Source organism: Corvus kubaryi, unplaced genomic scaffold, assembly GCF_017639235.1.
Source record: "Corvus kubaryi isolate FWS band 111438036 unplaced genomic scaffold, C.kubaryi_AGA036_p1.0 37300, whole genome shotgun sequence".
Taxonomy (NCBI): Eukaryota; Metazoa; Chordata; class Aves; order Passeriformes; family Corvidae; genus Corvus; species Corvus kubaryi.
Window position 1 is genome coordinate 3,104,648 of NW_024581093.1, and position 25,864 is coordinate 3,130,511.

Sequence of the window (25,864 nt, forward strand, 5' to 3'; positions counted from 1 at the left end):
TCGCCGCCGGCCCCACACCCTGTGAGTGGTTCCACTCCGCCAACTCCACGTTGCTTTGAGAGTAGCCTCGTTTCGGCTCGGCGCTGCGCGGCTTCTCGTGTCGCTGTGGAAACCACTGCTTCTCCCTCCACAGGGCTCTCTGACCAGTATGCTCAGAGCGGGCTTCCACACCGAGCCCTGGTTCCTGGCTGCTCGTGGCCCACGGCACCCACAGCGCCTGTGGCGTCGCTCCCTCACTCGTGGTCAAGCGGCCGGGGACCCCGAGACAGGGATGGGGTCTGCGATAAGGCGCGCGCTCCTGAGGGGGCCGGGCGGATCCATCACAGGCATCTCTGCCAGCATGGCTGCAGTCATGCGCTCCTGGGATGGCTGCCGCGCGGTCTCAGCCACGGGATTATGGCCATCCTCTGCTCTAGGGGTAATGGGACCATACAAATGCTCCTCAAGAGCTTCGCTGATTACAAGAAATGCACGGAGAGGTTCTATCACTAGTGCATGTTTTGTTTGACCCCTTATCTCATCCCAGATTTTGTGTCAAAAACACCCGTGATTAATTCCAGTAATTCCAGGAGGATTAATACCAAAAAGTAAGTCTCGAGAAATATAAAAGCAATTTTTGAAAAGCCAGTTAAAAAAATGTTCTAAATCTCCTGAAACAAATACTTTCTTGTTTTGTTGTTCAAGGATTCCTTTAACTTCTAGATATATTTCTTTCTGCAACTCAGAGAGCCACATTTCCCATGATTCTTCCATAGTCCAGAGAGAATATCCAAACCAAGGCAAGAAGAGAGAGATCTAGAGTGGTTTTTACTCACGAATTTTCTGTCCTTAGGCATTGGTGTCTTGCCCGCATTCCCCACCATTTGTTACAGTGCGGATACTGCAACACGCGTATCAGACAACAAGGCCCGTGGAAAAGAAATACATATGGACTGATTCTTGGTAGATGTTTCAGAGATGTTTATTTCTCCAGCCGCATGGCCGGGCTCTGACGAGGAACTGAGGCAATCACGGGACCCGAGGGTCCCTGCCTGCACAGGGAAACATGGAATGAGGCTGACCAGGGGCTAGGGAAACCCCGTGTCTCCCCCCTCCCCCCCAGGGCCCCTCTCCCAGGACCCCATCGCGGGGGGGAGGGCCCCAACAGATATCCTGCTGTGAAACTACACTGGTGGCATGTGCTCACCTCCCAGGGTTTTCTTTTGCTTTCAAAATATCACTTTTTAAAGTTGCTTTTGTGCAGAATGCTGCTTGTAATAAATATGAAGAGTTTTATCTATAATACTGTCATGTCCTCTTGACATCACGTGAAGCCTTGGTCCCAAAAGTTTAGATTATAGTTTGCAAAGGTTGATCGAACTTTTGTTTTCCAGTTTTGATACCAAATCCCTGATTTTTAGAAACCATTGAATTATCTCATCTTCTGTGGATTTTATTTTGAATTCAAAGACACAGATAAATCAGACTCAGAAAAAGTGGGTACTCAAAATTAGAGAGATTTTGGGACGTTTTAGGCACCCTTGGATAAGCCAATTTCTGAAAAGGGAACAGGACTTGAGTCTTTCAACTTTTCATAAGCTAATCAGCACCTAATGGTGGCTTGTTTTGAGAAAGTCTTAACCTTTCTTTTTTCTACAAAGTCTTTAAAAGCCTATTCAGCTCAACTTTAAGACTGTTAAGGGAAGTGAATAATTTGTAAAAGTCACTGAGGAGATTGGAAATAATACCAAAAAAGGTTAGAGGTCATTCGTGTTAAATGGTAACACAACCTCTCCTTCTGCATCATTTTGGTCTCATTTGCCACAAAATATATGTGCAATAAAATGACTTCTTGAGAAGGTGAGCAAAAAAGTTAAGGAGTCAAAAAGCAATTTGCATATGAGCAAAACAGAGATAGTAAGATGTCTTGGTTTCTAAAGAAGGAGAGGTTTAATAAAAAATATGCAATCGATATATGCAGTTAATTAGCAATGTACTTGAATTTACCAAGGTTTGTGACTAGCTCAAGTTAAAAAATAATTAATTAATTAATTAATGTAATTAATTTTAATTTTAGAACTTTCCTGTTGGCTATTTAAAGATCCATCCAGCACAGTGTTACAGTTAGATCTTATCCACTAGATTGGGTGGCAAGCCACGAACATTTACTGGTACAAGTTTGTTCTCCAGTACTGTCTTGAATTTTTCTTTCAGTGTCTTCTCAACCTCTTCATCTGTAAGGGTTGTGATGTTCACCAGGTCCATGTCCTCCATGTAGTTGTACTTCATCTCAGTCAACGTCCATCCAACTAAGGCAAGAAGCCCATTGGTGGTCTGGAGAGTGCAGATTGACTTCTTCCGAAGTATGTTGTCCGGAGACACTTGGAGGTATGTGTTTAGCTCTTGGAAGTCATCTATGTGTCTTGGCTCAAGAGTAAATCTATATATTTTTCTGATATTCCCCAGTTCTGGAGTATCAGGGAAGTCAGTATCACCTCGCTCAGGAATGTAATGCTTCCTTTTGACTTTCTCGAAGTACCAGGTGCCGTTGTCTTCCATGAGGCGGAAAATGCCGGGGACCTGGGCTTGGTCCTTCCCAGAAATCAGCATCAGTGGCTGCCACATCTGGTAGGCACCCCCAAACCCAGCATCTACTATGTAGGAATCGCCCTTGATCACCACCTTCAGGAGGATATGGTTCATCTCAGCAGTGTATCCATTCTCTGCTGGTTCATAGCTGTGTGCACCAAGAATACACACGTCATACCCTAATTCTTGCAAGGCCCAAAACAGGAGGTGGTTGATTTCCAGGCACCACCCACCACGCTTCTTTCGCACAATCTTATTGTAAGTAGATTGCAAATCCAGTTTGATGGCCTCCCCGCAATGCATGCTGAGGTTCTCAAAAGGAATGGTCTGGATGTGATGCTGGAAAATGGCTGTCAGAGTTTGCAAGTCTGCATCCTTATGGGGCTGCTTGTAAGATATTCTTCCAAAATACTCCTGAATGTTCATTTTGCCTGTGTGAGCAGAAAAGTAGCCAGTTACTGCTGTGTGGCTGTCAAGGGGTTCACTCCTGTTTCTGTAGCACAGGTTAACCAGCCTGCAAATGTAGTCTGGGCCATTTTAATGAGGATCTAAAGGAATTTTAAGTATTTCTTTAAAAAAAGACAAGGACAGGAGCAGGTGGCAATAATGCTTTCCCTCTCTCAGGGGCTGCCTTCAAACCAGGTGGATGTCTTTCCCATGGGAAGACACAGCACATGCCATAACAGCATCTCTGACCACAGAGGAGGATCCCACATGACAAAAGTTTTCTAAAATCAAGAAACAACAGGTTTGCAAAAAAGCTGCCACACCATACCGGCATAAAAGTCACAGAAAGTTCTTACTGTTTCTTTTACTGTACCAGGTAAGCAATTCTTTCTCTATCCCACAGGTAATTTAACTGGAAGGTTTTGCATTCATGGATTCAGTTAACTGTGATTAACATCTCAGTGTGTCACCCTTTCAGACAGGTTTCCATGTGAAGTAGGTAGTTGTTTTCTTAATCTCTTAAATTTCCCTGGGGAGTTTAGACAAGGCTTTGGCTGTGAAAGGAAGGAACTTTAATTTTTCTAACCTAAGGGTCAAAGGAATCAATCTAAAAGTACATACAAGGCATACTCATAATCTTTTGGTTTCTTTGACCATCTTTTATGAACTAAAGGCTTTAGTTTCAGCTCAATTTATTGGAAATATTTAGTGTCTTTGTATCTCTGATCCCCTTTCCTTTCATTAGCAGAAAGACACTGGCACTGGCGCTGGTTGTGTGGCCTGGATACAAAAGGTTCCCTGTAAGACTTCTAATCCAGTGACTCATCTGGCCTCTGCAAGGATTTATTTTGTCTTTAGTTTAGATTTAATTCAGCTTTTTTCCATGCAAGGATATTTGTTGTTCAGAACAATTCAAAATCTGTTAATTTCCAACAAGTCTGAGGATTTCTTGCTTCCTGCAAATGGTTGAATGTTCCCTGGGAGGATTTTCCAAAAATCCTTTGATGTGGATGAGATGGGAGAAACTCCCTTCCACTGAATATTCTCAGGTTTGGTCCAACTGCTCTCCCCAGCAGTTTGACCCCATGTCCATGCCAGAAGCTTGTGAAAGTCCCACCTCAAATCCATAGATGGAAGTACCCCCACCCCAGCAGCTGAGCACATCCAATGGCTTAATCTCTAGACTTTAACCCCAGTCTTGATGCCAGCAGCACAACTCACATGACTTGGTTGTCTTGCTCCTCATCTGCACTGGTACCAACATTCAGACTGGCTAATGCAAACCCACAGGAAAATATGATAGAATAGAGGATTATCCCAATAAGGGAATTAGAAATAAACATTTTCACTTCAAAAGGACCCAAAGAGGCTACATGAAAAAACAGTAATGTCTCTTTGATACTGCGTTTTACGGTTTTTTCCATCCCTTTTTTAGGACAAGGGCACTCATCTCTGGCAGGATCTCCTTGGAAACACTTGTAGAAAGCCATTTCCTTCCCAACACACAGTGCACGTGTTCACTGGCAGGCTCATCCTGTGGTCCTCTGCCTCATTTTTCTTTCTATTCCCACTTTCAGCAATTTTGCATAGGAAGATAGAAACATCTTTTCCCTATGAGGGTGTCGAGCTGAACCTCTGTGACCAGCAGGAGTCCAGAGGAGTCCATCAGCCTGGTGGGTCTGATATGCTTGGAATTTGCCTTCAAGCAAAACCAGATCAGTCCCTGCCCTGGGCCAGCAGCAGAAGACCTGATGCCCTCCCTGTAACTCATCTCCTGTGTCTGGGTGTCCCATCATATGGGGAAAGGGCAGGATAAAACCAGCTCCCCTCATCCAGCCACAAGCAACCTCCCCATGGAGAGCCCCCATGGGGTGCTGGCAATGAGGCTTCAGGAAAACACACTGGGAAAGCAGTTGGAGAAATTCCCTGCCTGTGCCTCAATTTCCCCAGCTGCCCCTTCTCTGGCCTTATCAATTTAAAGTCTGCTTCAGAGACAGCCTTGCAATGGCTGACAAAATGTGCTCTGATCTCAATGAATACTTAAAGAGCTTTAAGCGTAATAAAGCTGCACTACAACATCATTGACATTAGGGAGCATCCACATAAATCAGCGTTTACTCCCTCGCCTTCCTGAGGCAGATTTTTTCCTTGGCACAGCCACTCCTGCTGTGTGAGAGACGAGGCTGCAGCAGTGAGCAAGCCCTCTCCTGGGGGACAGTTTGCGTTCCAAATCTGAGTTGCCAAATATCCCGAGCCTCAGTCCGGATCTCAGCCTTGTTTACTTCTGCCCCTGCAACAGCTTTGCTCAGCGTTCCTGCAGCTTCGTGGGTAGTGAGATTCAGATGTTAGTTCTGCCTGTCTGCACATGTCCCTCAGGAGCGCTGAGTCCTTTTGTAATTAGGCTGAACACTAGGATCAGTTCTTCTCTGCTAAAATCATGAGGGACTCCCAAGGCTGGATCCTCTTGCACATGCCTGTATTATTTGTTTGATTCTAAGGTACAGTGTGAATCAGTTGCTGCGTTTTTCATACACCATGGCTCAGCATAAAGGGGTCAGTTTAATTCTCAAACACTCAATGTTGCACTTGGAAAACGCCCTTGCAGTGCAACACTCCCCATCAGCCCTGGGGTTCCTGTAGTTTGTGCTTTGCTAATACGCCTGCAGCACTGTGCACAGGGTATGCAGACTCAAGGGGGTGGGCTTTCCAAAGGGGCTGATGCAAAGCTACAGGATGAAGATCAGGCATGCAGCGCTTACCTCGCAGGCAGTCAGCTCAGGCTTTCCACCCTGGCGTGTTCCAAAGTTCACAGGGAAGAGCTGCACTGGGAACTGCTGCTCTTAAAGGTCCAGGCTGCCTTTACTGCCTGTCAGGGACAGCCTTATCCTCCAGCAGAGCAGCCAAGGAGGGGAGAGAGTTTATTCTTTTACAGTAGTTTATATTCTGACGGTTTTATTGGTTTGTGTTGGCATATGTGTGGAAAGCCCTGTCATTGTGTCAGGTGCTGTACGGAGAGCATGAAAATGGTCCAGTCCCCTGACTGATTACAATATTGAGGAGATACTAACTTTCCACATTACTGAATGGGAACTGAAGCCCTCCAGGAGTGCAAAGCGTGGGTATCGTGAGCAACTTTTGTAAGTGGTTATAACCTATAAACCCATTCTCAACCCTTCAGGTCACCCAGGGGCTTCAGTCTCTGGGGCACCTTGGTAGGTGCTCCCATGCTAAAGCAGCAAAGCAATCATGCAAATTTTGATGCAGATTTTACATTGTTGACATTGATATGGTCTGGATCCCTGCAGGAAGTGGCTTATCATAGACAGAGAGTAATACAGGGCAGGAAGTCACTGATTTATTGGTGGGGATGGCAACTGTTGAATTAATCACACCACACTGATCTATTCCTCGTGGCTGACACCAGCTCCTGCAAAGCAACAAGGTCAGATTTGCCAAGTCACATAGTTGTCTAAATTCCCCTGGGTTCGAAGAGAAGCCCTGTCCTTCAGCAGGGAATATGCTGCTCCCTAAGAACTCTGAGCTCCCTGAGCCTGCTGTGCCTTTAAGGATTTGCCTCCAAAGTTAGCGATAAGGAATAAACAAACTACTGCAATCTGAGATGAAAAGCCTCTGGGGTTTTTTTTGTTTGTTTGTTTTTTCCCCTTCCAACAGCAAGTTTCATTGTATTGCTCAGCAATAAATACACTGTGGGTGAGCAGGGCAAGAGGCAGGAGTGCTGAGCTGTGCCGTGGAGGAGCAGCACCCGGGCAGTGCCAGGCACACGCTCCGGGAGTTGAGTCAGCAGAAAGAAAAGTGGCTTTCCCTGTTCCTGCCCTCCACACGCTGGATCTCAGGGGCAAGGGATGTAACACCCTACTCTGGTCTCAAAGGTCTGTGATTTTATAGTTCTGTACCCCCTGAGCCTATGGAACAGCACAAAGTGCAAGGAACACCCTGGCACAGGGAGAGATGAGTGGGCACAGCCCTTTTTAGGTGTTTCCTATGTTTGTTCCCTCAAAAGATGGGGATTCTTGGCTCTGCATGGATCTTCTCCTGCCCCACCGCTTTGCAAGACCTGCCTGGACTTTTATCTGCATCTCAGTGCTTTGTCCCTGCTGTCCCACTGAGTTTAGCTCCTTTAGCTCTCCCACTAATGTGGGGACCACAGAAAAACACAGATCATAAACAAGCCATATCCTGAGACAATTTCTTCTGACCATCTGTGTTGCAAGCTGCTGGTCCTCACCATAAGAAGCCCCTCTTCCTTTTACAACCACATTTCATTTCTCTTAGGATGGAGAGCCTCATGTGCTAAAAGGGACTATTGCACACCTGCAGCCAAGCACATGTGGGTGAATTTGACTCTAGGAAGACATGGGTTTCAGGAGCTTGCTGTGTCTCTATGAAATACATTTTGAATATGCAGAATAGCAGCAGCTTTTATTAAATCTAAATTGCTAGTTTTAGAAAGCTGCACATACTGCATAACAAGTGAAAAAGGTTCAGGGAGTTATTGTGTTTTTAAAAGCCTTAGCTGGAAAATATTAGCACATACAAATAATCAGGATGACTTCAGTGATTAATGACATTTTTTTTAGTTTGGGAATACATGCTGTAATTTGGGGGGGAAAAATCTGAATAATTCTAGTTCACAATGCTTGATTTTTTTTTTTTTATTTAATTGTAATTCACTTATATAATTTGCTTAATTATAAGTGCATAGTTGTAATGCTTCCAAGATTTGTACATAAAGGAACAACAAGCATCTTCTCAAAGGGCAAAGTGGTCACATTTGAGTAATTTCTCCTACTAGAAATCTTAGCCGTTAGGTATGTGATTAAGATTCATCGTTTCTCCTTATATCAATATAATTAGTATCACTGCAAACACATCCTCAGTAGAAGAGATACGTTTCAGAAAAATAATTCTATGCATGTGTTTGGGTTCAGCTATAATAATTAATGTGCAATAACACCCGGAGTAGAGTCTGATGAGAGGAACATGTATTCCCAGCAGTCTGCTGCTGAGTGCGAGCAAACAAAATGCTCAGGAGATGCTTTCAGTTCAAAGAAATACTGCTCTTTGGTTCTGTCACTGAGAGAACAGGAGCTGTGCAAAGCCTGAAACAACACAGAGTTGTCACTAACGTTTTTTATCATCAGTTCTAGGTCGTAAATAGCCTGTCCTCAAGTACTCACATGGTGAATTCACACAGGTGTGGGATGGCCTGACTGCCACATGAGAGGGTGTTGTGGATGTGAGAGCAAAAAGAACAGGCTTATGGCTTAACTGGAGAAACTCAGCACAGGATGTCTTTGTGGTTTTGGCTATTAAATTCCCAAAATAGTATAGTATTCATTTATGAAGCAGGTATGATTTTCCCCAGGTGGCAGCACCAGGTAATAAAGACAAAGACATACCGCTCCATCATTCTGCCCAGCTCCACTGGGTGTGTTTAGAAAAGCTTTTAAGAGATGAAAGGAGTAGGGAATGGGCAGAGTCTGCTTCCTGCTAAGCACAAACAGAAGGGCAATGATTTGATTGAGCTGGGCAGAAATTATTTGTACCCAAACCAAAAAGAGATGCAGGAATAGTTGTGAAAATCCATTTCTTTTCCAGGTTCGTGCTAGTATGTTCTGCCTTTCACTGGTGTAGATGGAAGGAGAAAGATTAACCTTTAGATGCTTGTCAGACAGAGAGGGAAGAGTTGCCTGTAATGCCACTGAATTGAATTGTAATTCAGGCAGTGAGTTAGAACAGAGACAACCTGCTTGTATTGACGGGTACAAATTTCTTGTCTAGTGTTATATTGAATTTCTCCTTCAGTGTTTTCTCCATTTCTTCATCTGCAATGATTCTGATTTCTACAAGATCCATATTGTCCCTATAATTGTACTTTATCTCTGTGAGTTTCCACCCCACCAGTGCCCGGATGCCGTCAGCAGTCTGCAGGCTGCAGATGGACTTGGTCACAAAGAGCGAGTCAGGTGCTGTCTGCAGGTGGGCATTGCAGCCCCTGAACTCCTCAATGTCTCGTGGCTGAAGGGTAAAGAGATAAACCCGACGGCAAACTTCATTTTCCACACTGTGGGAAGCGGAGGTGCTTTGATTGAGAACGCACTGCTTCCTTTTCACCTTCTCCAGGTACCAGGTCCCGCTCTCCTCCTGGAAACGAAAGACCCCGGGAGTCTGCGGCTGATCTGTCCCCGAAATCAGCTCCATTGGCTGCCATAGCTGGTAGGCCATCCCAAACCCCCCATCCACAATGTAGGATTTGCCATCAAGCTCCACTTGTAGCAGCAGATGGTCGATCTCATCTGGATAGGCGTCGAGCTCTGGGACATAAACTTTTGCTCCCAGAAGGGTGACATCATAGCCAAGAGTTTTCAGGACCCAAGATAGAAGGTAGTTGTTTTCCATGCACCAGCCCCCACGTTTCTTCCTCACTATCTTGTTGTAGGTTGCTTCCAGGTCCAGCTCAATGCTTTCCCCACAGTGGATGCTGAGGTTTTCAAAAGGGACAGCTTGGATGTGGTGCTGGAATATATCTGACATGGTAGCCAGGTCTGGCTTATTGTGGGAGCCCCGGTAAGAAATTCTGGCAAAATACTCCTGGATGTCCATGCTGCCTCTGAGAGAAGGGTGGGAAAAAATAATTGGCTATGTCAGAAGTGGTGGAAGGCTCTTCCCCGTCCCTCATAACGGGGCGCTCGGAAGAGGAGCAGGATTTGACTAATGTCTGTATCAAAGGCAGCTGAGTAATAGTGCTGAGAGAAGCCAATGGGACGCTGCTGATGAGCACAAATGTTATTTTTATTTGCCTCTTTTACAGCTGTGACGAGAGGCTCCAGCTGTGCTAAGCACATTTCAGCAGAGTTCCTGCCCAGCAAAGCTACAAATCTCTGTAGGAAGGAACAAAAGCAGTAGCAGCGATGTTTCTCTGCTAGAAATTATAGGAACTGAGACTCTCCAGATCTGAACTGCTTTGCTCGTGGTTTGACTCAGCAAAGCAAAAGCAGAAAACAAACCCTCCCACTCTTGCAGAGTGATCCAGAGCCTCCTCTGCAACTAAATCTGAAGCAAATCTGTCCTGCCATGGTATTTCATTTGTTTAGGCAGCCTGGCACAAGCTGGTCTCACCTGCTCCTGCTCTCCATGCCGGAGATAGCAGACGTGACCTGGAGTGCAGAAGGTTTTTTTAGGGCAGAAAAAGCTGTGGGAGGCTTTTTACTGCACCCACTGTGAGCTGCCTCCCCACAGCACAGTTTAGCTAATCACAGCCCTATCATAGCAACAGGAGGAAACCAAGGTTTGGGCCTGAACAACAAGGTTCAAGGGCGTCACATTTTCTGAGATCATTTTTTGGGATGCAGTTGCTCCTTCTGCTCATGGTCTTCCCACTGGTGGGTGGCTGCCCATGGGTAAGGGAGCAGGCATTGCCCTCCTCTGGGATGGCAGAGGGCAAGGCTGTTTCACAAACACGGGGATGGAAAGCAGCTCGAGCCCTCACAGCCCTCGACAGAAGGAATGGGATTTTAATGGAGCCAAGGACTTTTGTTATTTCTCCCCAGGCAATGCTAAATTTCAGACATCTGTAAATATGGAGCAGTGTTGTTCAGATTTTCGACCCAAAAAGGTCCAAAAATGCTTTCTGTTCCTGTATGCAACTCCCAAAGTAAAATCAAAGGGAAAATATCCAACTGTTCCAGCAGGACTATATTCCCAATCTGATGAAAAATGGCATACCCAAAATAGTATGGGAATTTTGGAAAGGTACTTTCAGTACATAAACAAAACAATGAAAATGAAAAATTTCCACTTGGTGTAATATCCTGGCAGAAGCAGAGGGTGCCATGGTTTGGGTCCCCACATGACCTTTAGGATAGAAGCTTTACAGAACTCTAACTATTGATTGCATCGTGGCCACCACCATGTCTCAACATCCGAGCAGGCCTGAGTGATCCATGATGGGGTTAAGAGCATCAGAGTCAGGAGATTATTTGTTCAACTTTTGGCTGTTCCCAGGATTTTCCTGGAACTACAACTCTATTCATTTCTGAAAACTTGGCACAAGCTTAGTTCTTGCCATGTGAATTTTAAACCAGCATCACCAGCAATGAGCTGTTTTTCCCTTTTTCTCCCTTCCTTTCCCTCCACCACAGCAAGCAGAACATGTGCAGTAACTTTTTACTTACAGGGAAAATGTTAGTGTGGGGTTTGTCTGTCTGTCCATCTCTGGAGGGTGTTTACAGGGCTGTTTTAATGGGGTTGCTGAAATGAGGCAGATGGCAGAAATGCTTGAGTTGCTTGAGGCTCACAACTGAGTAAATAAACCAGCATATCTACCACACTGAGCAGCTGAGCACTCCCTGCTCTGCCCTTGCACCATTTCTGCTGTTTGTCTCCAGACAGATTTAACTTCCTGCTTAGAGAGCACTCAGCTACCAAGAGCCGGGGGTTAAGAAAAAGGCTTACCTGGAAAATCAGTGCAAGTGCCAGTGTACCTCCGGGGCTTGGGGGTGGTTCTAGGCTAAAGCAAGTGGCGTGGCTGGCTGTCCTCTACTTAGCACAGACAGGGCTTGAGGACTGCTCTCCAGCTGCTCTTCTGGGCAATGTCCTTTCCTTCAACTTGCTTTCTCACCCGCCTCTGTCAGATTGCAAGAGCTGAAAAAAAAAAAGGAAACAAAAAAACCAAACCAAAGGGTGGAGCGTGAGCGCTGGAATGAGCCAGCAAAGCCAGCAGCAGTGTAAACCGGGCTGTTGTTAGAGCAGAGGCTGCTTCACATTTTCACTTGTTTGATGCTGCCTGCAGGTGCCTGCTCAGGCTGTCACCAGAAGGGTTTTTGTTTCAGTAGTTTGTTGGATGCACCGAGGTGATGTAGTTTTTTTTTTCTCCCAGCCATTAGATTACTATTTGTTTGGAAACGTGGGGAAGGAAAGCTTGTGTGCATTCAGTCTGAGAAGGGTTTTGCACTCTTTCTGAAAAACAGCAAGATTTTAGCACAGTAACCTGCACCTGCAACCTGCTTACCCCAGTCTGCAGCACAGGAGCCTCAGTGCTGCCTTTGCTCTCTGTGATTTCCATGTGGTTTTTATTACAGCAAATTTCATTGAAGGTAAGGAAGCCCTGGGCCAGCAGTGTGTCTCCTTTGGCCTTTGCCCACAGGAATCACCTGCAGATGTCATTGATGGTGAAGATGCTCTTGGCACAGTGATGACTACGGAGTACTAACACGTAGGAAGTTCCATCCTCTCAGTGCATTTCATATTGCTTTTGTATCTCCCAGTTTTGCTTGCATTTTGTCAAGACTCATTCATTCTCTGACATCTACAGCTGGATCTTCCCTGTTAGTTCCCCAACAGTAGTTCCAGTCCTTCACATTTAGTGTCAACGACAAGTTCCATTCAAACACTGATTTATTGGGATAATTAGCAGAGATAATAAATCAGATGAAATTGTCTCTGATAACCCATCACACAGCTCCACTCCCATATCAAAATTTGGCTCTTTATCATCCCGTAAGTGGCTGGTCTGTGACCCACAACAGAGAACCCATGCCCAAGCCAAGAGATGCTGAAAGGAAAGGAGAACCTGCTCTTGTCGGGCTCATCTGGGCAGATCCAAATCAGTACAAAGAGAAAGTTCATACTCCTGGCTGGATCTTGCTGACATGGAATAATTCCTTCTCTTCCCCCAGACCCTCATTTTCACAGGGAGAAACCAAAAGTCAAGCAGGCAGATCCCAGTCCTGATGGGAACCATCCTGAAATTCCATGGACCCATCTCTGTACAACATGTGAGGAGACCCATCCATGCTTCTTGTCCAGAGTTATTTGGGACCACAGATGGTGCCAGAACTGAATGCTTGCCATGTTCCCTTGTGTGAACTGGCTCAGGGTCTTTTCCAGAGAACTTTGGGGTCCTTTTTAAATACACGTGTTCTCTAACCCAGTAGGAGCAAAACCCATTTTCCCTGGTACTTTGATACTCAGGTTTTTCAACTCCTCTCCCTAAAACCTATCTGATATTGAGCATTTTCTTCTGTTGTCTTTCAAATTCTCATCCCGACATAGTGTCCTGCATCACTCTCCATTTTCTTCATGCAAATTTTACAGCCAAGCCACTGAAACCACAAGCTCCCACCCTCCCCAGGTGTGCCCAAGGCCAGTACAGGGCAAAGATCAGTCAGGGAGTGCTAAAGGTAAGGACAGGCTGATCTTGATCCCCAAGCCTTGCTGGAATCTGTTCAGTGCCGTGCCAGATCATCAGGGCTAATTCCAGGTGGGGCAATACACTGCAATCACAGCTGTGAGTAATGGTGACAACACGCCATCACCTGTCCCCAGGAGCCACCAAGGGCAGAGCCCAGCTCGGGCCTGCTGGGATGGGGAACACGACCACAGGGTGAACATACAAATGGGAATGTCCTTGGAAAGGACACTGCTGTCCACCTGGACACTGAAACGCCATTTCCCAACCTTGGCAGGAGCTGGAGCTGGCTGAGCTTTTTCCAGAAGATCCTCATTGTAATTGCACTCACTTTTATATAAATTTAAACTGCTGACAACATTAAATTTAATACTTAAGTCCTTCTCTCACCCTAACTCTCCCGAGAGGCCTCATCAAATAGCCCTCCCTCCCTGCTTTAATGGAGTATTAGATGCTGCAATATTTGCTTGGGGAAATAAAAGCATTGGGTGCCCTATTTGAGGTAAAAGTCAAGTGTCTGCTCCCTTCTATAATCACCTCTCTGGCACATTGTATAAAAAAGCAAGGTATTATATTATATTATATTACATTATATTATATTTACTATACTTACTATATTTTGTTGTATTATGCTTAATATACAAACTATATACATATATAAAAAGAGAGACTTTTAAAGGAATAATGCAGTTGAGGTGTTTTAAATGGAATTAGTATAAAATCTTATGCTCTTACACAAGGTCAGATCCTACTGATATAATATTATAATATATTTACTATACTTACTATATTTTGTTATGCTTAATATATAAACTATATATATATATAAAAAGAGAGACTTTTAAAGGAATAACGCAATTGAGGTGTTTTAAATGGAATTAGTATAAAATCTTATACTCTTACACAAGGTCAGATTCCTACTTTCCTGGGAAAGGAAACACTGCACACCCAAAGCCAAGTGTCTGGCTCTTGCCTTTCATTTCCAAAGGGAATTTAATAGATGCAGGCTGCCCTAATCCAAGACTGGTAATAATATTCACACCTATAGACATATTCATAGTGGCAGAACTCCCTCATGCTTGGCATTCATTGTCTTCCTTACATAATTCCAGGTATCAAAGCTGTGGCTCCATATCTTTCTGGATTTGTATCCTCAGCATCCACCATGTGCAGTCAGGTGTTGTCCATCCCACCAGCCAAAGGATGAGCCTGCAGCTCCAGTAGAAACTTTTCCCCCTGGGACTACAGAAGGGAACAGCTGTGCTGGACATTTCTTGGCTTTTTCTCAGTGAAGAAGAGACCAAATCTCGCTTTTAGTGTTTCCTCTATCTGATGCATCTTTCTGAGGGCTGGTCGGTGTCAAAAGTTATCTCCTCTGCTTATTTTACCCTGCCAAGATGAGGTTTTTCACACAAACCAACTCTGAGGGTGTTAACGCAGACCGAGGAGACCACGTTGGTCTTCCAGCTCTGAGGGTTTCAGCATAAATCTCTTACATGTAAATGGTCGTAATTCAGTTGAATTCCATTACAAGGGGAACAACATGGCTTTATCTCACTGAGGTTTTGAAGGAAAAATAGAATGGCTTTGGGCTTTCTCCTCAAAAAATCTCCTCTAAAACCAAACTGTTGCTTCAGTGCAAAAACTCTGATGGACTTCAGTGGGAATCTGGATCAGTCATGGTTCAGGCAATCAGCCTGGAAGCTTGCAAAGCAGGAACAATTACACGAGTTCTGTCATTCCTATTACTCAGGTTTTATATTTTTTATTGGAGGTAGGGTGGGGAAGAAAACCTTTTATCTCGGTGAAGAGTGGGAAACAGAATGTTACAGTGACAGCAAAGGGGAATAAAAGCAACTGTGCCTTTGAGAAACACATTTTCATTACAATGTACTAACACACATCACAGAAATAATATATGTTTGTGATGACAAAGTATTCCCACCACTCCACTGCTGAGCTTGGTGTACAACTGGGGAAAAGAAAGGAGAGATGCTCTGGATTAAAAATGCTCTACCTTTACTGGGATTTTATTGGCTTTCTGCCCTGCAGTGCGCTCGGGGGAGGCACTCGTGCGACTCCCCAGTGGCACTGCAGGGACTTGTGCACACTTAAATACCCTTTTCACAGATTTCTTCTGCCTGCCCTTTATGTTTACAGCTGGTATGGACAGCACAAAGCGATGGGTACCATGTAGAGGTGCATGGAAAAGAAGAGAGGTGAAGTTTTCACACCTGGAGCAGGAGGGGAGCAAAAGGAGCTGGAGGAATTGCCCATGGATTTGCTGCCTGACACATTGCACTGTGGTACCTGAGGAGGGATGGGAGGAGAAACGAGTCCTCCAGGAGTTTGGGAGGGGCTGAAAACTGGGAAGCAGATTTGAGATGTGGTCAGTGCAGGGAGTCATATTTTGGAGTGCAGCATGGGGAAAGAAATTCCATGTAAATTGTCATGTCATTGCTGGTGGGATCTAAAATCACTTCTGCATTGGGAGCTGAGTGAATCTTGTTAAAAAAAAAATTCAAGTTGCTCAATCTAGTCAGAAATCCAGCATCCAGGAATCCAGCTATGCCAGGAAGCATCCCTTTCCCAAAAACCAGCTCCACACCTGCTGTGCTGACCCACATATTACCCACAATATTATTACTTTTTTCCTAGCAAGAAGCAATTTGATCCTTGATCATACAAACTATTGAATGGCCTTTGCTGTAAGATGATGAACCTGATTAATTAATACATCATCCCTGGGCATTTTCATCCCATAAGGTAAAAGGCAACTCATTTCCTCGCAGTGGTCATGGTACTTCTTTTCCTCATCACACCGTTGCAAATTGATGCCACACCCAGAGCAGTGTTTCCTCACAGGCAGATGCTGAGGATTCTGTCATGATGGAAGATTGTCATCCGTCTTCCAAACCCATATTTAACAGGAGCTGTGGTGTGAAATTCTGGTCAAACAGTCCTTGAAAAGTAACCACCTGCTTTTTAAGCATCTGGAGGCACATCTCTTCTGCTCATCTATTTAAAATAAATAGAGCTGTCATGGAGAAAAGCCTGTGGTTCAGCCACATCCCTCTGAGACCAAACCAAGCACTAGATTTGTCAATTCACACTAATGCTATTTTTAATTGCTTTCTCAGCAGTTGTGCTGGGACCTGCCCAGCGCCAGGCACTGCACCTTGTGTTCCAGTGCAGCCCCTGCCATCCCCTGGGCCCCACAAACAGACTCAAACATGATGTTGACAAATACATTGTTGTCTCTGGGGCTGCAGGCTGAGACCTTGAACACGGGGTGGTGATGGAATAAAGTGCCTTCAACTCAGGATAGCTTTCTGCTAAAATATCGGAGCTGTGCAAACCCTTTGGGAAATTTCCAAGATGCAGCAGGACTCAGCAGCCAGCCAGGCCAGCAAAGCATCTGCAATGTCTTTTTCCTCATTTTCCAGCTTTCATGAGTGGCACCAGGTGCTCTCCAGCTCTGCAGGGAAGATGGAGTGAGCAGGTCTGTAAATCCTTCAGCGAGTGAACACCATCCCCTTCATCCCCCATGAAAGCACTAAGCAACCTCACCAAATCATCTGTCTTTTGCCAATTTGCAATTATTCCTCTAATTCCTGTCTATGTCAGCATAGCTAGTGAATTTCCAGACAGCGTTGTATCAAAATCTTTACTGAAATGCAGCACCTGAAGTCCCACTACACATTTCTTCCTTCTAGAAAATCTCGTACCTAGTCATAGAAACCCAGTAGTTAATTTGTGCTACCATTTCTAATAAACTCCCATTCTGTGGTTATTGCTCACAACAGTCAGAGGCAGCCAATAGCATCTGATGTGCCTGAATCTGTCTCTCCTCTTACTCATCTATCTGAGGGATATTCTCCAGCGGCATCCAAAATCAGACAGTGAGAATGTATATTCTGCTTTCAGCTAATAATTGAGAGACTAAACCTGCCTGGCTGCTGGGTACTCAAGGGAAGGGCTTGGAAATTGGCTGAGGGCTTCCTTCTCAACTTTTGTCAACGGAGCTCCTGAATGTTTCATCACACAAAAATTTGCCTGCATATTTATGTGGTCACAAAGATTCCTGGGTTAAATCTGCAAAATCAATTCACCAACTGCAGCAGTTCTCTGTCCCTGTTATAACTCCAGCTAATCCATCTGATTGGGTTTTCATCACTCTGCACAATGAAAACATAAATAGACAATGTCCTGCCCCATCCTCCTTGGAGAAAGAGTTTTTCTTAAGCCTTTGCTAATTAATGTACCATTAATGGGGTTCAGCCCCAGCAGGCTGCTTGGGCAGGACAGCAGAATTGAAGCCCAGCCTGGCCAAATGGGCCAGACTGCCTGGCTGATACTCACAACCAAAAGAAAAATCTTTTTTTTTAAACTGCCATCAGTCAATCAGTAACCTGAAGTGGAAAACACTCAATCAACATCACAAAACCAGCTAGTTCCTACTGCTGCCAAGCACAAACCCAAATCCTGCTTTGGTTCAAGATGCAAACCTGAATCATAACTCTGATACCCAGCTGGCATTCCCTCTTTATTTCCTTTTTCCCTCGGTGTCTGTCTGGCACTGAGGCAGAGCTGCTGCCACACCACATATTCCAGCCACAGAATAGGGTTCATTTTGCTTTCCCCTCTCTGGGGACTAGCTCATACTCTGGAAGCTGCACATCATTTTATTAGTTCTATTCCCAGTCTCCAAAACGTCAAGTTTCTTTTATATGAATGTGCTGCAATTTAGTACCATCAGCAAACTCTGCTGAAGCAGGGAGAAATGCAGACCTAGGAAAGACCCCTGCAGAAATCATCCCCCAGCCCTTCCACAGCTGCGGCACTTTGCTCTCTGTCAGCCCTGCAGCACTTTGATTCACATCATCTGCCCTCACTTGTAGCCCACCTCTTTCCCTGGCTTCTGATTTTTTTGTGCTATGTGTTTAAAATGCTGGTTTTTGGTTTTTGTATGTGTTTATTGTTTCCACTGGTAGCACCTTTGTGAAACATTAGTGATCACTAGATGTCACTGTGATTTTACTCCACCTCCAGCCCTACTGAACCGTCATGATCCCTGGCCTCTAGAGAGCTTTAAAATCCTTCTGAAGATTTTTTAGTGATCAGAAAACTGCCCAGCTGCTATGCCAACAGAGGGTTTCCTGGGCTGGGAGGGGAGAACCAGCTTTGGCTGAGTTTTTTGGGGCAGTTGTTGGCTCTGGTGTGTGAATAATGCAAAACCAGGCAGCTTTGGAGGCAAACACACACGTGTGTGTACACATGTCATGTGTGGCTGCACACCCGGGTTTGTGCTCAACACGTGAAAGTCCTGTTAGTTCTGTGTGAGTTATTGAATCCCTCTGGTGTGTGCCTGCAGCAAATGGTGTGTGCAGCCCCCCAGAGCTCTGGCTGTGTGTGGGTCACCGGGGCTGGGATGTCCATAAAGCTCTTCTGCAGATATCCCTGTAGCTTTGATGACCAAATGCCTTTAAAATTTTGTTGTTGTTCCTTAATAATCACCTCACTTCTCTCCCAAACACAGAGCCCAGGTTCCCTCATTATCATCTAAGCACTTCCATCTCCTTTCTTTCCATCCCATCATCCCATTCCTACTGTAACTTCAATTAATGCCACAGGTTTTATAACTCAGAGAACTCTATAAAAGTATCTTGCCTCTTTTCCTTATCTTAAAAGATTTTCTAGACTACAATTTCTTCAAGGCCAATGCAAATCCACACTCCCTCTTTCCTGAATTGTTGATTTCTCCATTGTACTCAGCCTTCGGGATATGGCAATTTAAATATTATAGACCGCACTCTTGCATGGGCACACATGGGATTTAGTCTTTTATTTTTTTAATTGGAAAAAATCCACTGCTGAAATTAGTGGAAATGCCTGCTTAAAAATCATTTGTCTCCATCTGACGACATTATCCAGATCAGCAGAATAAGACTTCACTCTGCACTCCAGTCCCACTGGGGAATATGCCAAAATCAGGTCTTTCAAGAAAAATCAGTTACCGGGTGTGCAGCGCTGGCAGCTGAGCCCGAGGAACCAAAGCTCTTTGCTGGCATCTTTTGGTGAGCAGGGAGAAAGGACCAAGGGACACGGCTGTGTCCATGTCCCTGCAGTGGCAGGGGATGAGTGGCAGAGCCTGGCCACGTCCAGGAGAGCTTCAGAGCCAGGAGAATGAATGTTCTGTGAAGCAGTTACAGGCAGTCAGGATGGTGTGAGAGCTGCTGGGGGGTGTGTGCTGGGTAGAAGCCAGCTGAGATTTCTGTAACAATTTCTTGCCCTTTGAACTCAGCCACGTTGACTTTGTCTCCTTCTGCTCTGGGGTCAGCAGGATTTTAAAGGCTCTTGGGTGCTGCCAAGCGAGGGATGGGCTGCCTGGGCAGGGGGTAATGCCACAGATAAAGACACCTTCTGGCTTGCTACTTTCACCCAAATTACATGGCCTGTCCACATCTAGAAATCCCAACACCTTGGCTGCTCAGATACATCTGGTATCAACACCATTTCAGTTTTGATGAGCCATCCAGGATTCATTAAAGAGAGCCTAAATGAGCAGTAATGCTTCTGGACAAGCATTTTATTTTTCTGTGGAGCCACCAGAGGATATTTGTTGGTCATGACATCAAACACCTTTTGTCTTCTGTGTCAGCCACAGCCTAAAAAGATCTCAATTTCCTTTGAATACTGTTAATTAGTTGAAGTGACACCATTACCTCTTCAGAAACTCTCCTCCATGTCTCAACAACACACAACCACGTTTTGTCTGATGAGTAACAGCAACAGACAAATTCAAAGGTAAGGAAAGAGGCTATTAAAAGTTTTGCAGCTGAATTTAGGCAAAATGTTAGGATTGTGCTGCTCAATTCACTCTGACTGGCACTTTATGCAAGTGGCCTTGAATGAAATTATAGCCCCCATCAACATGACTTGGAACCTTGTTACCTCATTACAACCACATCTCTGTTAGATTAGTGCCCAGCAGACAAAAGTCCTTGTTGATTGGAGACTCATTAGCCCTGGGAAAAAGCTGATATAGAGCCACTGGTGCTTTACCTGGGACAGGAGGAGTGGGTTTGGGGTGTGCTGGATGCAGCACCTGGGCTTTGCACTCACCCGTTGCCACGCTCAGGGTCCTGAGGGCCAGTGTCCATGGTGGGCACATGAAATCAGGCCAGCTCTCATCGCATTCCTCTGCCAGGAGCAGCACTGGTCTTTCCTTGAGATAACTGGTAAAAAAGGTAAGGAGTGACAGAGAAAACAAAGGTCTAAAGCAACTAAGTAATGAAAATATTGACTTCAATGTAATAACTCAATCAGGAACCCTTTCAATAAAACCATTGTCAGTCCGAAGGGAGGGGTTGCATATTAAGAGTTAGCCCACATTTTGTTTCATTTCATCAGCTGGAAAACAGATTAATATTGCATGGAAAACAGTTCAGAACAAGACTGAAATTATGTAGAACACCCTTACATAAACATTACTGTAAATCCTATTTTTGAACAGATTTAATCTTTGTTTTCCCAAAAATACCTTAGAAGACTAACTTGAACAATACAGGGCTATGAATTCATAGCACAGATTAGTTAAAGCAGATGGTGAGCCTGTGTGGATGTGCTCCATCAGAGAAAACATGGCCATAATTGGATTTATTTTAATTCACTTACATTTTGACTACAGGAGAAATGCGGGTGGAGTTCCTCCTACAGACAAGCCCCAAGGTTAGGGCTTCCAGGGAGCCTTGCTCTCAACTCCATTTTGAAAATTGGACTTGAATGCTAAAATAACATTAGGTGTTTATAAACGAAAGTGAATCCCCAGTCTTAAAACATTTATTCATGCTCAGATCTTGCCTCCTTAATTCACTCTGACTGGCACTTTGTGCAAGGGGCCTTAGTGAAGTACGAGTCCCCATCAACAGATCCCACTTATCAAAGCGTTCTGCACAGCCCAGGCTGACAGGGGCTGCAGGACAATGCATTGCTCACCTGCAGTGGGTTCAGCTCTCACTCATTTTGCAGCAGAGGAAGGAGACAAGTTCCCATGGGGCGGTGCCACTCCTGCCACGCAGCCCAGAGCCAGGGGAAGGCTGGCAAGAGCCTTCTCCAGCCACATCTGCTGCCGGGGATGTGCTGCATTCCCACCTCTGCAACCTGCTCCCTTCAGGGATTTTCTTTCTGCCTCTTTATTTTTAGGGTTCTTGTATTCCCACATAGCCTGTCTGCTGCCTGGATGGTACCCAATCATCATTTTTAACCTGGGTTCCTGCTAAAAGGAAGACTGCTTGCCTTTTCCTCCGAGAAGGGTGCTGGTGGTCTGAGCCCTGACTGTGCTGAAGATTCATGCTTTTGTTGGAAGCACCCCAGCACGAAAGGGGAAGGGGTTCATTTCTCTCTGTACTGAGCTGTAATGGGTGTAAATATATCGAGTAATTACAGGCATATTGCTGTGCAAACACATGATAATTACAGCTCTCATTTCCTGATGAATTATGCATGACGGGCCACCCCCCGTTACTAGCTGGACACCTTGTCTGGCCGTGCTGAAACCTGTCAAATGCACCAGCACAAGCCTCAGTTTCCCTTGTAATTTCTCGCTTTCAAACTGCCCCAGCAAGCCATGAGTGCAGGACACGGGCAAGCTGCTGCCCAGCTGCGCACAGCAACCCACAGCCAGGCCAGCAGGATGACCACGGGAGCACGTGGAGATGTGGGACTGGACTGCAGGGGCAGATGGTGCGTGGGAAGGAATGACCCGCCCAGCTGTACACTTCTGGTATTTTTTATTTCCTTGAAACTGGGTCTGTGTGTTGATTCTGTGTTTGAATCTGAGGAGTCCTGGCTGGGTGAGGCAGTGCCCAGCTCACACCAGGCTGTGGCTGCCTGCTGAGGCGTGGAGAGCACACCAGCAGAAATACAGCGCTGCCACACGTGCCAGCCTTGTCCCTGGCTCAGGCACTCTGAAATTACTGCTGATTCGTTCGAGCAGAACCCAAATACAATTTCACTCATTCATCACGAAATCAAAGCCTGTTTCCCCATTCCAGGCACAGAGCAGTGGGAAAAGACCAAGCTGGCATCTGTGCTCAGCCTTAATGAGGGTAACCCTTCCCCGAGCCTGCCCTGGGGGAAACAGCTGCCACAAGCCCTCAAGCACACAGGTGTTGCTTCCTTTCTGCAGTTGTTTCTTTCAAACTTTTCCTCAGCCACACTTACCCACAAGTGCTGATGCACACTGGCAGTGGCCTGTTCTTGCAGGCTGCCCAAACTGTGTGTCCAAACTCAAATCACATCAATGTTCCTTGTCTAAGTACCAGTTTTGCTTGACGTGAAGCCAGCCTGTGTTCTAGCACCCGCCCCAGATCTTCCAGCTTCACTCAGTATTTCCTTTTGGATTTGCTAATTAAAACATAGTGCCACATTATGTTCCTTGCAAATTGGCTTTTCAAAATATTTCTGTAATTGGCCCAAATTTCTCTCACCAGGCATCTGCAAGTCAATCTTCCTGCGGTATGTTTGAGCACACTGCCAGTCTGTGGTGCTTGTGAATGCATCACCCACAGAGAGCCAGGCACTGGCACATCGGGGGCTGTTCTAAAGGAAGCAGGATTTGGGGTACAAAAGGCCACTTTGGTGACATCACCCATTTTTGGTGTCTCTAAAGCATCACAGGTGCTGGGTATGACCAGGAAGGTGGGACGGGAGTGCTTGGACTGCTGCACAAATCAAAGCAGTTCCAGAAATACTGTCCTTGAGCAAGATGGGAAGGTCTCTAAATTCAAGTTGTGGGAGTCTGTTGGTCTTGAAAGGCTCAGTTCCATCTCTGTTCTGTGTACAGCCTGCTGAAATGCCCAGAGCAGAGGCACTCTCACCTCTATTGCCTCAGAGAAGCCCCAGCAGCCACTAGATGTCACCAGGATTTTACTTCCTTGCTAGTCTTTGCCCAGCCGGGACTATAAGAAAATAAGAGGAAAATAAGTAATCATGAATAATAGAAGATAATCCACCTGTTACAATGAACACAGGGCTCAGAGAAGGGGGAAATGACCCAGACTCCTGATTTTGTGTGTCCCATCTCTGGGAGGATTTAGACAGAGCACCTCTACACATGGGTAAGACTTTTGTCTCTTGATGGCAGGAGGATAGTCTGATATCTTAAAAATCAAGTTTCTCCAGCTAGGCATCAGGCTAAACCTTAATGCGCTTATGGGAGCCCTGTTTAATTACCCAGCCTTGTTATCTGTAAGGTTATCCCCCCTGTTTGGTATTCCTGCCTGGAAAGAAGCAGCAAAGGGAGAGCAGCACCACCTGGGCATTAAAGGGGGCAAGGGAAGATTTGGGGATGAGATGGGCCAAATGGCTCCATGTACAAACAAATCAGCAAAGCCACTTCTGGGAATTCCTCCATCCCCAAAATGTGTGAAGCCATAGGAAAACAAAGGGCCCCAGTGATCAGCACAGCTGACACATTCATTTCCATTAACCTTCACTGTTAATTATTAACCTGGAATCACACCATTCATAATCCAGGGGATAAAGATTAGATATTGTGCTTGTAACCCCAGGAAGATCCACTTTATCTCTTACCTCACAGGCACAAAATCACATAAAGTCAGCCCCAGACAGAGGTGGGATTTTGGCAATCCACCACCAGCTCAGTGAGCACTGGAGCCTGACTGCAGTGTCCCAACTTCCACACCTGTGCCAGTGTAAAACGCAGGAAACCTCCCCAGATATGTGCCCAAACACGTGCTGCACAGAGCAAGGGGGGTGTGCAAATCCTACCAGGTCCCTCCTGGAGTCTCCCATGGCAGCAGCACAGCCCACACCAAAGCCTAAAAATCCCTCTTTGCTTTTGGTGATTCTCTCCCCCATTAACACCAAGGTGCTGGTGCTACTTCAGGTGTGTGCCCATTAGACATAGAACCTGCAGTCTGACTTCTAAGATATTTAGATACTGAATTGAACCGAATTCTTTTGTTTTTATCTTTAAAACCCTCGTCTTCAACTGTTGGGGTTTTTTAACACAGATATTTTCATCATCCTCCCTCTATGGCTAAATACTGGCACAAGCCCCAATGCCTGCCTGTTCCTCTTCAGCTGTTAAATTCTCAGTCCAGCTCATCCTTGTTCTGTTGTTCTGATTCTTTGGGTCCAAGAAGATGTTTGTGCAAGTACCCCCTCATGTACACCAAAACCCAGAGACATAAAACCCCTTCAGAAGGAGCTGAGGTATCGACCTCAGTTCATGCAGTAATTCCACACATCCCTGGGAGACTGGTTTTGGATAAGCCCTGAAAGGCATAAATTACTGTAAATAGGGGTCTCTTTCTGAATACATTCCCTTCAAGATTTCCACAGTGGGGTGAAAGTGTCCATACCCACATCAGACCCAGATCCATCCCATTTCTCTGCTCACATCCAGAGGTTTATACCCTACAGCAAGAATTACTGGAGATACCCACATCTGCTGAAAGGATTATTCTGGTCCCCCTACAGCACATATTCTTTCAATCTGAAGTCCACTGCCATCCAAGAGAAGTCAAACAAAACAGTTTTTACAGCACTGTCTGAAGACAGCTTTATAAAATAAGTCCAGGGTTATTTTCATTTTTGCCTCATGACACATAACATGTTTAATACAAAAGAAAATATATGCCTGGCTTGGAACTTTGGCCAAAGATGATAAGTCCAAAATGATCTCAACTTAGAAATATTACTACCCAGATTATTATTCTGAGGTTTGGTTTATGATCACTTCTTCCAGCAGTGCTGCTACACTTGGAATTAATTGCAGGTTTTGTATTTTCGGTAGAAAGAAGGTGAAACGGGATATGCATTTCATGGTGACTTCTTGAGCAAATATAAAAGAGCAAAAGTTACTTATTTTAATTTCTTTCATGTGAGAATATCTGTAACTTTTTCTCTTTGTACCCTGCTGCTGGTTCAGTTTTTTCTGGTAGTAAAACCTGTGTAATACCCAGCAGGACTGGCCAGAGCTCACTTCCATAAGGAAGGCAAAAATAAGTGTACCTCTGTCTTTCGTGCCACATTTTCCATAATCCTCCTCTCTTGCTTCCCACACCACCCTGCTCAACATGGAAAAGATCCCCCTGACAGGTGGGGAAGGTGGTCCTGTATCCTCTGCCCACCCAGAGACCCAGAGACACAGGTTCTACCTGTGATAATCCCTCATAGGATCAGAGTCACAAAGTCTCTGCTCAGAACTCAGACCCTACTCAAAATCCCCAGATTTGCTTTTTTTGGGTTTGGTGGGGGTTTTTTTGGTGTTTTTTGGTTTGTTTTTTGTTTGTTTGTTTGTTTGTTTAAACAAGGCAGGTATATCCATCCAGACTATGGTCTCTTAAGAGGTGGAAAAACCCTGCCCTTTCATTCCTAATGTCTAGCAAGAGGTGATGAATCCTCCCTGCATGTTGATCCCACCATTGTGTGAGAGTGGCCACTGTCCCAAGCAATGACATTTCCAGGGGCACCAGAAGCCCCAGGAGTTGGTCAGCTCAGCAGTCTGTGAGCTCTGATTCACAGCCAGCACTTAAAAAAAATACAGCTGCAAATGGCACAGATGGGTAATTCTTTCTCTGGTAAATCACCCGGCCCAAAGCCTCATGT

The 25,864-nt window shown here is 45.3% G+C and overlaps 2 protein-coding genes across 4 annotated transcripts; both read right to left on the reverse strand.

The window, feature by feature from the left end:
* Nucleotides 1-2,103: 2,103 nt before the first annotated feature.
* On the reverse strand, nt 2,104-11,575 carry LOC121664104 (arylamine N-acetyltransferase, liver isozyme-like). 3 transcript variants are annotated; one of them, XM_042027124.1, is made up of 2 exons: nt 11,491-11,575; nt 2,104-2,999 (listed from the first exon to the last, which is right to left on the reverse strand). In XM_042027124.1, exon 2 carries the CDS (start codon nt 2,992-2,994, stop codon nt 2,104-2,106), a length of 891 nt encoding a protein of 296 aa, XP_041883058.1. In that variant the 5' UTR covers nt 2,995-2,999; nt 11,491-11,575. The 3 variants fall into 3 exon arrangements, with proteins under 3 accessions (XP_041883058.1, XP_041883059.1, XP_041883060.1); XM_042027125.1 differs by lacking the exon at nt 11,491-11,575 and adding an exon at nt 5,775-6,944; XM_042027126.1 differs by lacking the exon at nt 11,491-11,575 and adding an exon at nt 3,372-5,757.
* On the reverse strand, nt 7,664-11,579 carry LOC121664105 (arylamine N-acetyltransferase, pineal gland isozyme NAT-3). The gene is made up of 2 exons (XM_042027127.1): nt 11,491-11,579; nt 7,664-9,646 (listed from the first exon to the last, which is right to left on the reverse strand). Exon 2 carries the CDS (start codon nt 9,637-9,639, stop codon nt 8,767-8,769), a length of 873 nt encoding a protein of 290 aa, XP_041883061.1. The 5' UTR covers nt 9,640-9,646; nt 11,491-11,579; the 3' UTR covers nt 7,664-8,766.
* Between the last annotated feature and the right edge of the window lie 14,285 nt (nt 11,580-25,864).

Excerpts from the sequence above, each read along its gene's own strand:
- LOC121664105 (XM_042027127.1), bottom strand. The coding sequence starts at position 9,639 with ATGGACATCCAGGAGTATTTTGCCAGAATTTCTTACCGGGGCTCCCAC.
- LOC121664104 (XM_042027124.1), bottom strand. The coding sequence starts at position 2,994 with ATGAACATTCAGGAGTATTTTGGAAGAATATCTTACAAGCAGCCCCAT.